The 16,833-nt window shown below is 46.1% G+C and overlaps 1 protein-coding gene across 3 annotated transcripts in view; it reads left to right on the top strand.

Moving 5' to 3' along the window:
* Positions 1-16,833, top strand: part of hk2 (hexokinase 2) — a 184,339-nt gene that overhangs the window by 61,142 nt on the left and 106,364 nt on the right. For 2 of the 3 annotated variants that reach the window (XM_063057076.1, XM_063057075.1), the window contains exon 1: positions 13,931-14,153. The exons of the other annotated variant lie outside the window; for it this stretch is intronic. In XM_063057076.1, coding sequence (XP_062913146.1) covers positions 14,091-14,153 — 63 coding nt within the window. In that variant the 5' untranslated portion in view covers positions 13,931-14,090. Of the gene's footprint in view, positions 1-13,930; positions 14,154-16,833 lie in introns of those variants that run through there. 3 annotated transcript variants of the gene reach the window in all.

Raw genomic sequence — 16,833 nt, 5'->3', positions numbered from 1 at the left:
GGGGTGGGGGTCTAAACCAGGTGAGGGTAGCCAGCGGCGTCATTCCCTGGTGAGTTAGGGGCATGTGAAGTGGGCAGGTACAATTACAGTGAGATCCCATGGCCAGAAAGGTGGTACCGCAAAGCTCTGTGGAAAGACGTCAGGGTCATACACTGCAACCAAGGAAGACTCCAGTTTGTGACACTTGTTCGTACAAGGGAGGAGAAGATGGCGGTGTGACGCAGCGCGCGCGGCCTCTCCGGTGAAATGATATTGTATTTGTTAAATAGGGGCCGTGCACAATCCTGATTTGATGGAGACGAACGTGAGAAGAACGGAGGAACATCTGGAGAAACTTCTGAAATGCCCGCTTCGCTGCCACTGCTACTGTGCTATCGAGAATCTCCAGAGGGGAAGGCCCCAAATTTTCGGCTTTGCCTGTTGCCTGTTGCCAGGGCTGGGGTCGAAGCGCTCAGCAGAGATGGTGCTCGGTGCTCGGTGTCAGAGGGCTGGTCGGAGGCTCGAAGTTTTCGGACAGACTCAGAGTCGGACTGTGGTCGGGTACTTCCAGGATGCTGCATCGGCAAGTTTGCGGCGCTGGAAGCTCATGGCAGGGACAGTTTTCTTCCTTCTACCGTCTGCGTGAGATGTTGGGACTTTCGAGAGACTTTGAGACATTTTTTACCATGCCCATGGTCCGATCTTCTATCAAATTGCAGTATTGCTTGCACTGTTGTAACTATATGTTATAATTATGTGGCTTTTGTCAGTTTTTCAGTCTTGGTCTGTCTTGTGTTTCTGTGACATCACACTGGAGGAACATTGTATCATTTCTTAATGCATGCATTACTAAATGACAATAAAAGAGGACTGCATGTCCTCATAATCATAACCACCGGACCCAGACTTCTGAGGTTAAGAGAGTGGAACTGCCCCAGTGAAAAGGTTTTTCCACTTTAAAAACTCTCCCACACATTTCCTGTCATTGTCGGACATGACGAACAACACACTTCACCACATAGGCCAGTGATCTTAATCCTGATTCTGATTCTGTGTACACTACTGTGGTGTGTTGGTCTGGGCACCAGGTGCAACAAAGAACAAGGACCACAATAGTGTAGTGGTTAGTGTGACGCTATTACAGCTCGGGGCGCCAGGCTTCCATCTTTGGAGTTCAGCTCTGCCGCTGTCTGCAAGTACGTTTGTACGTTCTCCCTGTGACCATGTAGGTTTTCTCCACGTCCTCCGGTTTCCTCCCACAGTCCAAGGACGTACCGGTTAGTAGGTTAATTGTACATTGTAAATTGGCCTGTGATTAGGCTAGGGTTAAATCGGGAGTTGCTGGGCGATGCTGCTCATTGTGCTGGAAGGACCTGTTCTGTGTTGTATCTCCAAGCTCAAAATAAAAATTTAAATAAACAACGTTCAACAATTATAAATAACAAATTATCTGAAAATGATGTTAGAGGTTAAAGAATGGATATGGAATAAATGTGCATAAATACATAAATATCAGCATGTATTTACCATGCAAACAGCAGTATAAATAGTGGTTTGACGTGTTAACAGTGCACTGACTGGGTAGTAGACAGAGGCATGTCAGCTAACGAGAATGGCTAATCAGATTAACTGCCTGGGGGAAGAAACTTTGAAAATGGCGCAAACACGAGGAAATCTGAAGATGCTGGAATTTCAAGCAACACACACAAAAAAATGCTGGTGAACGCAGCAGGTCAGGCAGCACCAGGTAGAGGTACAGTCAACGTTTCGGGCCAAGACCCTTCATCAAGGTCTAACTGAAAGAAGAGATAGTAAGATATTTGAAAGTGGGAGGGGGTGGGGGAGATCCGAAATGATAGGAGAAGACAGGAGGGGGAGGGATGGAGCCAAGAGCTGGACAGGTGATTGGCAAAAGGGATATGAGAGGATCATAGGACGGGAGGCCCAGGGAGAAAGAAAAGGGGGAGGGGGGGAAGCCCAGAGGATGGGCAAGGAGTATAGTGAAAGGGACAGAGAGAAAAATAATAAATAAATAAATAACAGATGGGGTACGAAGGAGAGGTGGGGCATTAACGGAAGTTAGAGAACTCAATGTCTTGCCATCAGGTTGAAGGCTACCCAGACGGAATATAAGGTGTTGTTCCTCCAACCTGAGTGTGGCTTCATCTTGACAGTAGAGGAGGCCGTGGATAGACATATCAGAATGGGAATGGGATGTGGAATTAAAATGTGTGGCCACTGGGAGATCCTGCTTTCTCTGGCGGGCTTTCTCTGGTAGGTGTTCAGTCTCCCAGCCTGCGTCGGGTCTCGCCAATATATAGAAGGCCGCATCGGGAGCACCGGACGCAGTATATCACCCCAGCCGACTCACAGGTGTGAGTTTTTGTTTTAATAGCTCTTTAGTGCTTTCCAGAAGGGAGCTTTTGGAAGAGACAGTTTGCTGGGTGGGTAGTGTCCCCAGAGAAGTGATTAGTTGTGAAGCCTTTTAGGATGTCCAGGAGCATTGTAGGTGCAAAATCCTCTTCTGATTCCTTAGCTGATGGAGACGCTAAGTGCCTAAACCAGTCTATTTTGTGCTGTTCAGTGCAAGGAACATAACATTCAAATGTCGATTGTCCTGAGGAACATGATGTACCCTCTTTCAGATGATTAATTTGCTTCCATGACCAATCAAATTCCTTCACCTTGTTGATAACAACATTCCCTGTAGCATGCTATAGCTCATATTGTAAGCAAGATAAAATCTGCAGATGCTAGACATCTGAGCAACACACATAATATACTGGAGTACTGGAGGAACTCAGCAGGCCAGGCAGCATCTATGGAAAAAAGTACTGTCAACGTTTCGGGCCAAAACCCTTTGGCGGCACTGGAGAAAAAAAAAGCTGAGGAGTAGATTTAGAAGATGGGGGGAGGGGAAAGAAACACAAGATGAAAGGTGAAACCTGAAAGGGGAGGGATAAAGTAAAGAGCTGGGGACGTGAAGGAGACAGTAGGCCATGGAAGACAGAAAAAGAGGAAAGAAGCACCAGAGGGAGGCGATGGGCAGGCAAGGGGATGAGGTGAGAGAGGGGAAAGGGATAGGAAAGGGAAAAGGGGATGGGAAATGGAGAAAGGGTTGGCGCTGGAGGCATTACCGGAAATTTGAGAAATCAATGTTCATGCCATCAGGTTGGAGGCTACCCAAACGGAATACAAGGTGTTGTTCCTCCAACCTAAGGATGGCCCTATCACAACAGTGGAGGAGGGCATGGATGGACATATCAGAATGGGAATGGGAACTGGGAGATCCCGCTTTTTCTGGAGGATGGAGCGTAGATGCTCGGTGAAGCGGTCTCCCAATCTATGTCCGGTCTCACTGATATACAGGAGGCCACACCGGGAGCACCGAACACAGTAAATGACCCCAACAGACTCACACTTCGCCTCACCTGGAAGTTCTGTTTAGGGCACTGGATGGTAATGAGGGAGGAGGTGTAGGGGTAGGTGTAGCACTTGTTCTGTTTGCAAGGATAAGTGCCGGGGAGGGAGATCAGTGGGGAGGGATGAATGGACAAGAGAGTTGCAGAAAGCAGAAAGTTGGGGGGTGGAGATGTACTTGGTGGTGGGTTCCTGTTGGAAGTGGCAGAAGTTTCCGAGAATTATGTGCTGGACGTGGAGGCTGGTAGGGTGGTAGGTGAGGACAAGAGGAACCCTGTCCCTGGTAGGCTGGCGGGAGGACGGGGTGAGAGCAGATAAGCGTGAATGGACCCGATGGCATGAACATCGATTTCTCAAACTCCTGGTAATGCCCCCCAACTCCCCCCACTTCTCTGTTTCCCATCCCCTTTCCCTCTCTCACCTCATCTTCTTGCCCACCCATTGCCTCGCTCTGAGACTCCTTCCCCCTTTTTTCTCTCTTCCATAGCCTGTCCCTTTCACTAATCAACTTACCAGCTTTTTACTTCATCCCTCCCCCTCCACGTTTCACCTATCATCTGGTGGTTCTCTCTCCCCTCCCCCCCACCTTTTAAATCTACTCCTCAGCTTTTTTCCCTCCAGTCCTGCCGAAGGGTTTCGGCCCGAAATGGAGACTGTACTTTTTTCCCCATAAATGCTGCCTGGCCTGCTGAGTTCCTCCAGCATTTTGTGCGTACAGCGCATACTGTACTGGGTTTTCTCTTTGGAGAATGCTCACACTCGTTTCAATACTGTGCCTTACCTTATCCTGTGCCTATTTTTGATGTCTGAAACTGGACGAAAGGCAGGCAAACTTCTTATTCAGTTAGTTATTCAGAATCAGATTGAGATTTATTTATCAACATACATTAGGTACATCAAAACATACATTAGGTATCTCTTATACTTAATAAAGTGGCCACTGAAGGTATGTTCATAGTCTTCCACTGCTGTAGTCCACCCACTTCAAGGTTCGATATGTTGTGCATTCAGAGATGCTCTTCTGAACACTTCAGTTGTGACGTGTGGTTAATTGGGTTACTGTCGCTTTCCTGTCAGCTTGAACCAGTCTGGCCATTCTCCTCTGACCTCTCTCATTAACAAGACATTTTTGCCCACAGAACTGCCACTCACTGGATGTTTGTTTTTGATTTTTGCAGCATTTTCTGTAAACTGGAGACTGTTGTGTGTGAAAATCCCAGGAGATCAGCAGTTTCTGAGATACTCAGACTACAACGATCATTCCACCGTCAAAGTTACTTAGATCACACTTGTTCCCCATTCTGATGTTTGGCCTGAACAAAACTGAACCTCTTGACCAGGTTTGCATGCTTTCATGCATTGAGTCATGGACCCATGACTGGATGATTAGGCATTTGCATTAATGAGCAGGTATACCGGTGGCCACTGAGTGATCATTGAAATATGTTGTTTGCGTTAACAACCTAACACAACCTAAGCTATTGCCTGCAGCAGCCTGCAGTGTCGCTACACATTCTGGCATCAACATAGCATTCCTACAATGCTCGGCAGAACATGACAAAACAGAATACGGCGAGCTAATATACAACAGCAGCAAAGCAAGCCCCTTTCCTCCCTCCCATGCACCCACACACACTGACAGTCCTCCAACTCCAACAGGCCTGCAGGCTTTGACTTCCAGACTACCAATCTTTCAACCTTTGGGCTCCAACCTTTGGTATCGACAGGAGGAGTGGAGGCGGGCTAGCCCCTATTGACATCAATGGATCTGGGTTTGGGAGGGTGAACAGCTTTAAGTTCCTTGGCATACACATCACCGAGGATCTCCAGTGGTCTGTACATACTGGCTGAGTGGTGAGAAAAGCACAACAGTGCCTCTTTCACCTCAGATGGTTGAAGATGTTTGGTTTGGTATGGAACTTTCTACAGGGGCACAATTGAAAGCATCCTGACTGGTTGCATCAGTGCCTGGTATAGGAGGCTGAGAGGAGATCTGATCGATGTTTACAAGATTATGAGAAGCATAGATAGAGTAGATAGAGTGTATCTGTTTCCTAGGGTTTGAGAAGTCTAATACCAGAGGGCATTGAAGTTGTGGGGGTAACTTTTTTACTCAGGGAGTCGTGGATGCCTGGAATGTCCTGCCTGGTATGGTGTTAGAGGCAAATATATTGGAGGCTTTTAAGAGATGTTTGGATAGGCACATGGGTGTGAGGAAGATGGAGGGATATGGACATGGTGTAGGTAGGAGGGTTTAGTGTTTGGGTGTTTCTGATTTGCTTTTTAGCTGGTTCGGCACAACATGGTGGACTAAATGGCCTGTTCCTGTGCTGTACTGTTCTATGTTCTGATTTTTTTTGTGTGATCTGGACATTGCTAACAAGGTCAGTACTATTTTGAAAAGAGGATGCTGTCCAAGTTGCATGCCATCTTGGACAATGTCTCCCATCCACTACATAATGTACTGGTTAGGCACAGAGTACATTCAGCCAGAGACTCATTGCACCGAGATGCAACACAGAGCGTCATAGTAAGTCATTCCTGCCTGTGGCCATCAAACTTTACAACTCCTCCCTTGGAGGGTCAGACACCCTGGGCCAATAGGCTGGTCCTGGACTTATTTCCTGGCATAATTTACATATTACTATTTAACTATTTATGGTGTTATTACTATTTAATTATTTATGGTGCAACTGTAACAAAAACCAATTTCCCCCGGGATTAGTAAAGTATGACTATGACTATGACTATGCAACACCCTTTGAGAGGCTGGTGGTAAGCTGCGGCTTCTCTGCCTTAGTAATAGGAGACATGAAGGAGGGTGGTTTTAGTTCAAAATTTGAATTAAATTTATTATGGAAGTACATATACAACCCTGAGATTCATTTTCTTGCAGGCATTCTCAATAAATCAATGGAGTAATAATCACAACAGAATCAATGAAAGACTGCCCAGCTTGGGCTTTCAATCAGAGTACAGAAGACAACAAACTGTGCAAATACAAAAAGAAAGACATAATAATGATAAATGAATAATAATAAATAAGCAATAAATATCCAGAACTTGAGATGAAGAGTCCTTGAAAGTGAGTCCATTGGCTGTTGGAAGATTTCAATCATGGGGCAAGTGAAGTTGAGTGAAGTTATCTCTTTTGGTTCAACAGCCTGATGATTGAGGGGTAATAGCTGTTCTTGAACCTGGTGGCGTGAGTCCTGAGGATCCTGTACCTTCTTCCTGATGGTAGCAGCGAGAAGAGAGCATGTCCTGTGGTGGTGGTGGTGGGCGGTCCCTGATGAAGGATGCTGCTTTCCTGTGACAGTGTTTCATATCGATGTGCTCAATGATGGGGAGAGCTTTCCCCGTGATGGACTGGGCCGTATCCGCTACTTTTTGTAGGATTTTTGGTTCAAGGGCGTTGTTGTTTCCACACTAGGCTGTGATGCAGCCAGTCAATATACTCTTCACTACACACCTCTAGAAGTACACCAAGTTTTAAATGTCATGCCAAATCCCCGCAAAACACCCATGGAAGTAGAGGTGCTGTTGTGCTTTCTGCATAACGTCACTTACATGTTGAGCTCAGGACAGGCCCCCCGAAATAATGAGTGGAAGCCTGTGACAAGTGATGCTGAACCCCTAACTGTAACTGTAACATTTTATTCTGTATTATGTGATTGCTTTTCCTTATGGACAGTGTGCAAAACAAGGGTTTTCACTGTACCTTGGTACATGTGACAATAATAAACTAATTTGTCAATCTACCGTGTGGCCAATGTGGCCAAGTGGTTAAGGCATTCGACTAGCGACCTGAAGGTCGTGAGTTCGAGCCCCAGCTGAGGCAACGTGTTGTGTCCTTGAGCAAGGCACTTAATCACACATTGCTCTGCGATGACACCGGTGCCAAGCTGTATGGGTCCTTGCCCTTCCCTTGGACAACATCAGTGGAGAGGGGGGACTTGCAGCATGGGCAACTGCCGGTCTTCCATACAACCCCGCCCAGGCCTGCGCCCTGGAGTGTGAAGACTTTCCAGGCGCAGATCCATGGTCTCGCAAGACTAATGGATGCCTTTATTTATTTGTCAATTTACCAACCATATAACTCCATTCCCCAGCATCAGTGAACTCTCACTATATAGATACTAAGTTTTATATTTCTTGTTGAGAAGGACCATTCTGCATTTCCCTATGTTATACTCCATTTGCCGTGTCTTTGCCCACTCACTTATCTGTGCAGAATTGCACCTTTCTTATGTCCTCTCAGCAATTTATTTTGTACTTATCTTTGAGCCGTCAGCAAATTTAACAACTGTATTGTAAGACGAGGCTGAGGCCCTAGCACTGATCGATGACACACATAATTTTGCCAACCAGAAATAGATGCGCTTTATGCCTACTGTTTCTTTTTTAGCTAACCCATCTTCTGTCCGCACCTCTACATCATGAGCTTTTATTTTCTGCAATAACTCTTGAGGTAACACCTAGAGCAACATGTTCTGGAAAACTATGCAAAACACATGCCCAGAAGAAGTCAGTGGCAAACCACTCCTGTGAAATTTGCAAATTGAAAAATTGCCAAGAACAATCATGGGCGTGAGACAATGATCGCCTACGTCATACGATACGGCACATAATGGCAATGGTGATGCAAGCACATGAGAGATTCTGCAGGTGCTGGAAATCATAAGCAAGACACACAAAATCCTGGAGGAACTCAGCAGGTCAGGCAGCATCAATGAAGGGAAATAAGCAGCTGGTGATTTGGGACAAGACTTTTCATCCGAAAATGTCCATTGATTATTTCCCTCCATAGACCTGCTGAGTTCCTCCAGTATTTTGCAGAATACACACAAAATATTGATGGGTCAGGCAGCATCTTGGATCCTTGCTAGAGCCAAATTGGGAGTCCTGATTATGGAGCTGGATACCATGTGGCACAAGATGGAGATGGAGACAATTTCCCGGTAGATTACATACATCCCTTTATCCACAGGATCTCTTTCTAGTTGGCAAGACGAATCAGCATACAGGGAGGGAGACTGAAAATTTGTAACAACCTCTCACTCAATGTCAGCAAGACCAAGGAGCTGATTATAGACTTAAGGAGAGGGAGACCAGAGGTCCATGAGGCAGTCATCATCAGACGATCAGAGGTGGAGAGGGTCAGCAACTTTAACCTCCTGGGTGTTACTATTTCAGAGGAACATCTACAACACGCTGGAGGAACTCAGCAGGTCGGCAGCACCCGTGGAAACGATGAGTCGACATTTCCACGGATGCTGCCCGACCTGCTGGGTTCCTCCAGCGTGTTGTGAGTGTTGCTTTGACCCCAGCATCTGCAGATTATTTTGTGTTTACTATTTCAGAGGACCTGTCTTGGACCCAGCATGCAAGTGCAATTGTGAGGAGAGCACAGCAGGGCCTCTGCTTCCTTAGGAATCTGCAGAGATTTGGAATGACATCTAAAACTTTGACAAACTTCTATGGATGTGTATAGACTGGTTGCATCACAGATGGTATGGAAACACAATGTCTTTGAGTGGAAAATTCTACAAAAGCTAGTGGATTCGGCTCAGTACATCATGGGTAAAGCCCTCCCAACCATTGAACACATCTACATGAAATGCTGTCGCAGGAAAGCAGCATCCACCACGCAGGCCATGCTCTCTTCTCAGTGCTGCCATCAGGTAGAAGCTACTTGCTCCACCAGGTTCGAGAACATTTACTACCTCATAATCAGGCTTTTGAATAAAAAGGAATAACTTCACTCACTTGCCGCACCATAGCAATGTTTCTACAACTAACGCTTTCACTGAAACAACCCTTTATCTCATTATCTCATGTTCTTGTTATTTATCGTTATTTATTTATATTTGCATTTGCACAGTTTGTTGTCTTCTATGTTCTGGTTGATCCTGGTGATGTATATTTACCTTGATAATAAAATTTACTTTGCACTTTGAAGACCGACCAAGTGATCAGCCTATATGTGTTGCATACATTTAAAGGATCTTCAAATAACTTTAATAACCCTCAACCATCAGGCTCATGAACAAAAGAGGATAACTACACTTATCTATTGAGACGTTCCCACTTGACAACTCTTTATCTTGTTATTTCAAGCTCTTGTTACTTATTGCTATTTACTTACATTTTCATTTGCACAGTTTGCTATCTTGAGCAACACCTCATCTACCATCTTCAGCCACTTGGTATGAACATAGAATTCTCCAACTTCCGGTATTTCCCTCCTCCTCCCTTCCCCTATCCCTATTTCACTCTGCCCCTCCCCCAGCAGTCTATCACTTCCCTCATGGTTCCGCCTCCTTCTACTACCCATTGTGTTTTCCCCTATTCCTTCTTCACCTTTCCTGCCTATCACCTCCCTGCCTCCCCTCTCCCACCCCTTTATCTTTCCCCTTACTGGTTTTTCACCTGGAACCTACCAGCCTTCTCCTTCCCACCCTCCCCCCCACCTTTCTTTATAGGGCCTCTGCCCTTTCCCTCTTCAGTCCTGACGAAGGGTTCCATCCCGAAACGTTGACTGATCATTTCCAGGATGCTGCCCGACCTGCTGAGTTCCTCCAGCGTGTTGTGAGTGTTGCTTGTTATCTTCTTTGCTCTTGCATTGATCCTGATTACAGTTACTATTCTGTAGATTTGATGAGTATGCCAGCAGGAAAAAGAATCTCTGGGTTGTATGAACCCGATAATAAAATTTACTTTGAATTAACATTACTTTTAAATTTACATTGATTAACTGTAACAAAAACCAATTTCCCCGTGGGATCAATAAAGTATGACTATGACTATTTTCTTTCATATAGCTACATTGACTTGATTAATTGCTGTGAATTTTTCTGTTTCTTTAGTGGCAGTTTATAACATTTTTTCTCTGACAGATTTTAATCTTGTAGTTTCCTTCTTTCTCTGTCCCTCCCTTATTTTAATAAATGAGTCACATTTTTCAGCCCAATTGAACCTTCAGGCAAATACTCACCTGATTATCTGGTCGCATAAGAAAAGCTGCAGACACTGGAATCTAGAACAACACACCCAAAGCAGGCCAGGCAGAAAGAAGTGAATAGTTGATGTTTTGAGATGAGACCCTCATCAGGACTGGAAAGAAAGAAGGCAAGAAGCCAGAGTAAAGTGTCTTCTGCTCTTATGGTCTAATTGAAGTATGGATGGTACTACTTGGAAGGTTTCTATGAATAACCCTTGAAATCGGTGCACAAATTTGCTCAGGTCAGATGTGACAATTAGGGGACTGAGACTGGGCTTGATTGAAACGTACTTGATCCTAAGAGGTCTTCACAGAGTGAACCTGGATGGTCACTACCTAAAAATCAGGCTTGACCCACAAAAGGTAGAGAAGAGAAACGTTTTCTCTCTCAGGTGGTTGTGTGTCTTAGGAACTCTTTTCCAAAGGGACAGAGGAAACAGACAGTGGCTGGTAAAGAGGAAGGCGGTGAATGGTTTCCTTCGGTGGGCGGCTATGTGGAACGGAGATCACAGTGCGATTTCCCATGGTCTTGTTGTTTGGTGCAGCCGACGATCCCGGGCTAAATGCCATGCTCCTTCTCCCAAAGAATCTATCCATTTGGCCATGGACTACTGTCTCTTCTGATCTGGCACTCAACATCTCTGGCGTGGGACTTCAACCCATGACCTTAAAACTCAGATGGTTGACTGCTGACATTGTCCATTGACTAGTCCTGTTACAAATCGTTTCCTAGCTTGCTCCCCACCCCATTAAAATATTTGTTGCGCTTTCCTTTCAATAGGGCGCGACGCTATTGAAGTTCAGGGCGTCAGAGTTCGCAATTCAATCGCAGCGTCCCTCCCCTCCCCCGTAGAATGCGTGGGTTTTCTCCAATTCCTCCGGTTTCCTCCCACAGTCCAAAGACGGTACTAATTGGTCATAAATTGTCCCGGGATTAAGTTAGGGTTAAATCGGGTTGTCGAGGGTTGCTGGATAGTGCGGTGTGGTGCTGTGCGCCGCTCCTATTTCGCGCTCAATCTTCAATTAAGTTCTATAAACTTTGAAGTTATGCTGTCAAGGTTGGACCTAATCAGACTGTTTTATTTGGAGCATCAGTAGCTTAGGAGTGAGCTGATAAAGTATATACTGTAAAATCACGAGAGGTATACGATAGGGTAGAGTCTTGTTTTACAAAAATAAGAGTTGATCCAGTAAATGTAGATTAGAGAAACTTTGGAACTCTTTCCCAAAGGGGCCGTGAAAACAGACTATTGACTATTTTAAAGTAAAGGAATATGCGATGAGGAAGGGGGTGAAAGGGTGGCCTAGCTGTAAGCCTAACGCTTTACAGCGCCAGCGAAGAGGGGCATAGCGGTTATATTTCATTAGGAGTTTGAGGAGATTTGGCGTGCCACCTAAAGCACTGGAAAATTTCTACGGATGTACAGTGGAAAGCAGTCTAACTGGGTGGCGGGGGGGGGGGGGAGCGGATGGTGTCTACTGAACAGGATCGAAGTTTATAAACTTAGTCACCTCCATCACGGGCGCTAGCCTCCCCAGTATCCAGGACATCTTCAAGGAGCGATAACTCAAAAAAGCGGCATCCATCATTGAGGACCCCCAACGCCCAGGACATGCCCTCTTCTCATTGCTGCCATCGGGGTGGAGGTAGAGGAGTCTGAAGGCACACACTCAAGAACAGCTTCTTTCCCTCTGCCATATGATTCCAAAATGGACGTGGAACTCATGAACACTACCTCACTACATTTTTTTTTGTTTCTGTTTTTGCACTATTTGTTTAACTATTTGATTTACATATATACTTACTGTAATTAACAGCTTCCCCTGTATTATCATGTACTGGGACACATTCCACCACCTGTGCCAGCGATATTAAACCTGCTTCCGATTCCCGCGGCGGCCTGTCAGGGATTTGCACTTTCTGCATGTGCCCGCGCGAGTGTCCCCGGCTGCTCTGGTTTTCGCAGCAGGCCAGGCAGCATATCTAGGAAGAGATACAGTCGATTTTTCAGGCCGAGACCCTTCGTCAGGACTAACTGAAGGAAGAGCTGGTAAGAGATTTGGAAGGGGGAGGGGGAGATCCGAAATGATAGGAGAAGACAGGAGGGGAAAGGGATGAGGCCAAGAGCTGGACAGGTGATAGGCAAAAGGGATATGAGAGGATCATGGGACAGGAGGTCTGGGAGAAGGAAAAGGGTGGGGGGGCGGTGGGGAAAAACAGAGAATAGGCAAAGAGTATATTCAGAGGGACAGAGGGAGAAAAAGGAGAGTGAGAGAAAGAATGTGTGTATAAAAATAAATAACGGATGGGGTACGAGGGGGAGGTGGGGCATTAGCGGAAGTTAGAGAAGTCAATGTTCATGCCATCAGGTTGGAGGCTACTTAGACGGAATATAAGGTGTTGTTCCTCCAACCTGAGTGTGGCTTCATCTTTACAGTAGAGGAGGCCGTGGATAGACCTGTCAGAATGGGAATGGGATATGGAATTAAAATGTGTGGCCACTGGGAGATCCTGCTTTCTCTGGCGGACAGAGCGTAGGTGTTCAGCAAAGCGGTCTCCCAGTCTGCGTCGAAACGTCGACTGTACCTCTTCCTAGAGATGCTGCCTGGCCTGCTGAGTTCACCAGCAACTTTGATGTGTGTTGCTTGAATTTCCAGCATCTGCAGAATTCCTGTTGTTTGCTCTGGTTTTCACCCGCATTCCAGAGGTACGGTTATGGTCAGTAAGTTGTGGGCATGCGATGCGGCGGCACCCGCGGGCTGCTCCCAGCATATCTCGGACTGCGTTGGTCGGTAACGCAAACGATGCATTACACCGTGTTTGGATTTACCTACGGCAAATAAAGCCTATCTTTATCTCCCACGTACCCATATATAGCACTGGAGGACATCGTTTTAAACCGAGAGGGGGAAAGTTGAAAGAAGATGTGCGGGGCAGGAACCTGGTGCCTGGAACGGGTTGCCAGGGGAGATGGTGAAAGCAGGTACGAGAGTGGCGTTGAAGAGACATTCCATCAAGCACATGAACGTGCAGGGGATGTAGCGATATCGAGCAAGCGCGGTCAGATAGGTTCAGTTTAATTTGGCATCGTGCTTGGCACAGACAATTTGGGCCCATGTTCCTATCTATCACGGGCGGTTACGATTTTACTTGAGGCTGCGACTGTTTCCAACTGATTGAGTTTCGTTTGACTTAAGAGCTCTTTGTCTTCCAGTGATATTGTATTTCCTTAGTAGTAGGAGGAAACTTTGGGGTGGATGGTATGTGCGGGGAGCCCTGGATAAACGAGCTGTTCTCGTCTCTCCGGGGCGATGTGCCAAGTAGGGGGCAGTGTGCCTTTAAAAGCGGCATTCTTTACCGGCAGCGCCGGCTTTCGGACCGACCCTACCCTCCTCGAAGTCGAATAGGGAGGCGAGAAGCTTCGGTGTCACGGGCACACCCACAGCATCCGGCCAATGGCAGCGGGGAAAGAACCAGGATGCGATGACGTGACGGTAGAAGCCGGTTTCTACTGGGGGGAGATTCTCCAACATCACGCTGTGAGCAGGAAGCTCGGGTACGGAGAACTCTCTCTCTCGGTGTTCCTGCCTTGTCGCTGGCAATCCGCAGTGGAATCGAACGGAGGGACGGTCTCAACAGGAGAGGGTCAGAACACACACAAATAAAAACCGCCACGTTACATCCAAGATGATAGCTGCTCACCTTGTAGCGCATTACTTCGTAGAACTGAAAGATGACCAAGTACAAAAGGTATGGCATTATTTTACTTGCGGGGTGAATCCTCTTATACTTTCTGTGTGGCAGTGATAGGCTTTAAGAACATCGTTATGAAAAATTCCCCTCTCATTAGAACAAAATTTCCACGTTTTACTCAAAATTTCGCTTACAAAAGTAATATATTCAACTTGTCTGTAATGATGACGTGCTGCGCAATTTCCAGCAACCGGGGACGCCGCATCTGCTATATTTTATTTGAATTCGCAATGGTGTGTGTGAAATCAGAGGAGGGGGAATTTTGGTAATGGCGGTGATGGTCCTGGAAGTTAAAAAAAAAGTTTCTTTAAACTTTTTACACGTTGATGAGGCAATGAGGCAAGTATGCGGTTTCAGGAGGTTGCCACAATGCGGAACTATTATCGCCTTGATTCATCGCCCTGTTAGAAATGAATGAGTTGAATATTTTGTGACCTTTCATAGTTCACTGCTTTTTACTTGGCATGTGTCTGTGAAACAACAAAAAAAAGATGATCTGAAATTTCCCAGGGCAAAGACTTCCTTCTGAAGGACGATGACCCTTTCCTCTTCTACCGCCGAAGTAGTTTTAACTTGATCCGATTTCCTTCAGCCACGGGTAACGTGTAAGTGTTATCAAGAAGCGTGAGCCTTCAGAAGCAATATTCCCTCATCAGGAAGCCAGGTCGATCAAGGCTAGAGATCTCAAGTCTTCAGAACTTCTTCAAACAGTCTCGATCCGAAACATCGGCTCTTTATATATCCTGCCACAGATGCTGCCTGACCGGCGGAGTTCCTCCTGCATTTGGTGTGGATTTCCAGCTTCTGCGTTATCAATTGTTTTCTGGTTCACCGTTTTTCCTTAGAGCTGTTCCCCTCACGTCTTTATAACAGCTGTATCCCCTCTACCTTAAACACAAGGAAGTCTGCAGATACTAGAAATGTAGAGCGACACACACGCAAAATGCTGGAGGAACTCAGCAGGCTGCTGTCATTATGTAGAAGCGACAAAAGCTTCAGAACTCGAACCACTAGGCTGAAAAACAGTTCCTACCTCTCAACCATCATAGAAAGGGATAACTACACTCACTTGCCCGTCAATGAAATGTTCTTACAACCAATGATCTCCCTTCAAGGACTCTTTATCTCAGGTTCTCGTTATTTATTACTATTTATTTATATTTGCATTCACACACCGCCTCTAGGAAAAGAGTACAGCGGACGTTTCGGGTCGAAACCCTTCGGCAGGACTGGAAAAGTGTTCCCTCGCTCTTGCTGTGCAGATGGAAGATCTCAGTTTAAGGTGCTAGGCTGCCCATTTCCCTTCGCGGATGCTGCCCTGGCCGGTCGTCATCTTGCTTGCTGCTCTTTTCTTGCCCACGCCGGGGTCACCAAGGTGCCTCGTTTGTGGGATGCGGCCCGGTCTCTGTGGAAAGGTATTCTGTCCCCTTCAAGCGCCTGACGCAGTAAGCTACTTTCAGCTTCGGATGCAATGTTATCAGCTGTCCACAACCGCTCCTGCCTAGTACAAGTTCATCGTCCTCACCTATGCACGGGTCAACAGAGCAACCATTAGCAGAAACTACTTTGGTGTGAAGAATAGATCAGATACCGATTAGGTCAATTATCAGCTGGATGCTAGATTTCCTCGTGTGATAAAGAGGTACAAGAAATATTTCTCTCAGAACAGCGTACTGGTGTGAGTCACTCGTCAGGTCACTGTGGCCAGGCCATCTTTCGGTAAATCTGACAATTTGAGTGAATGACTGTACGAGACGCCTCTTTTCCCGCTCCCCCGTGATTGCTGTTCCCGGGAGACCAGCAGCATTTTGAGTATTAACTCGGTTAAGCCTTAACTTTGCGCCTGTAAGTGTTCGGTATGGAACCTTCTCTGGTATCCATGGGTAGGGAAGAGCGTGGCCACTCTTCTCGCTGCTGACATTATATAGGAGGGACAAAAGCCCCAGGGATCGCACCACCAGGGTGAAGAACAGTTCCTACCCCTCAACCATCAGGCTCTTGAACACACTCACTTGCCCCGTCATTGAAATGTTCTTACGATCAATGATCTTTATCTCGTTATCTCATGTTCTCGTTATTTATTGCTATTTATTTATATTTGCATTTACACAGTTTTGTTTGTCTTCTGCACACTGGCAGATATAGATATAGTTACTGTCTGTAGATTTGCTGAGATTTGCAGGAAGGTGATCTTTGAGGTGTAATAGAGCACGGAGGGAGAGCTAAACCAGTGTGAACTCTTTGCAAGGAGTCCCAGCTCCTGAGTAGGATCAGTTCCAGAGTGAAATACCCGCTCCTTGCATTTTTTTTCCAAGTATTTAACACCTCATTTGAAAGCTACTATTGACCGTATAAATCACCCTGTCGCTCTCCAACTGCTCACGGGGTCTCCGCTGTTTCCTCCAGCAACCGGCTTCATTATTTACGTGTCCAGCTGTATTACCCTTTCACTGTGAGGGTAACACTATATTCTGTGTTCTGTTTCTCCTTCACTACATCGATAGCAAGATCTGAATGCATGAGACGCACGTGACCATAATAAGAGATTCCAATGCACTTCCGAACCTTTCCAACAGCATCTAATTCCTTCATACCTTAAATGTCTCTTGTTAATTAATATCATACAGTTAAAGCTATATCAGAAGTTAATGAGCCTGTAAGCTGGTGTTTCCTCAGG

This window comes from Mobula hypostoma, chromosome 8 (genome assembly GCF_963921235.1).
Source record: "Mobula hypostoma chromosome 8, sMobHyp1.1, whole genome shotgun sequence".
Taxonomy (NCBI): domain Eukaryota; kingdom Metazoa; phylum Chordata; class Chondrichthyes; order Myliobatiformes; family Myliobatidae; genus Mobula; species Mobula hypostoma.
Note: the sequence above shows the minus strand (reverse complement) of the source record. Positions and strands in the feature narration are given on the sequence as shown.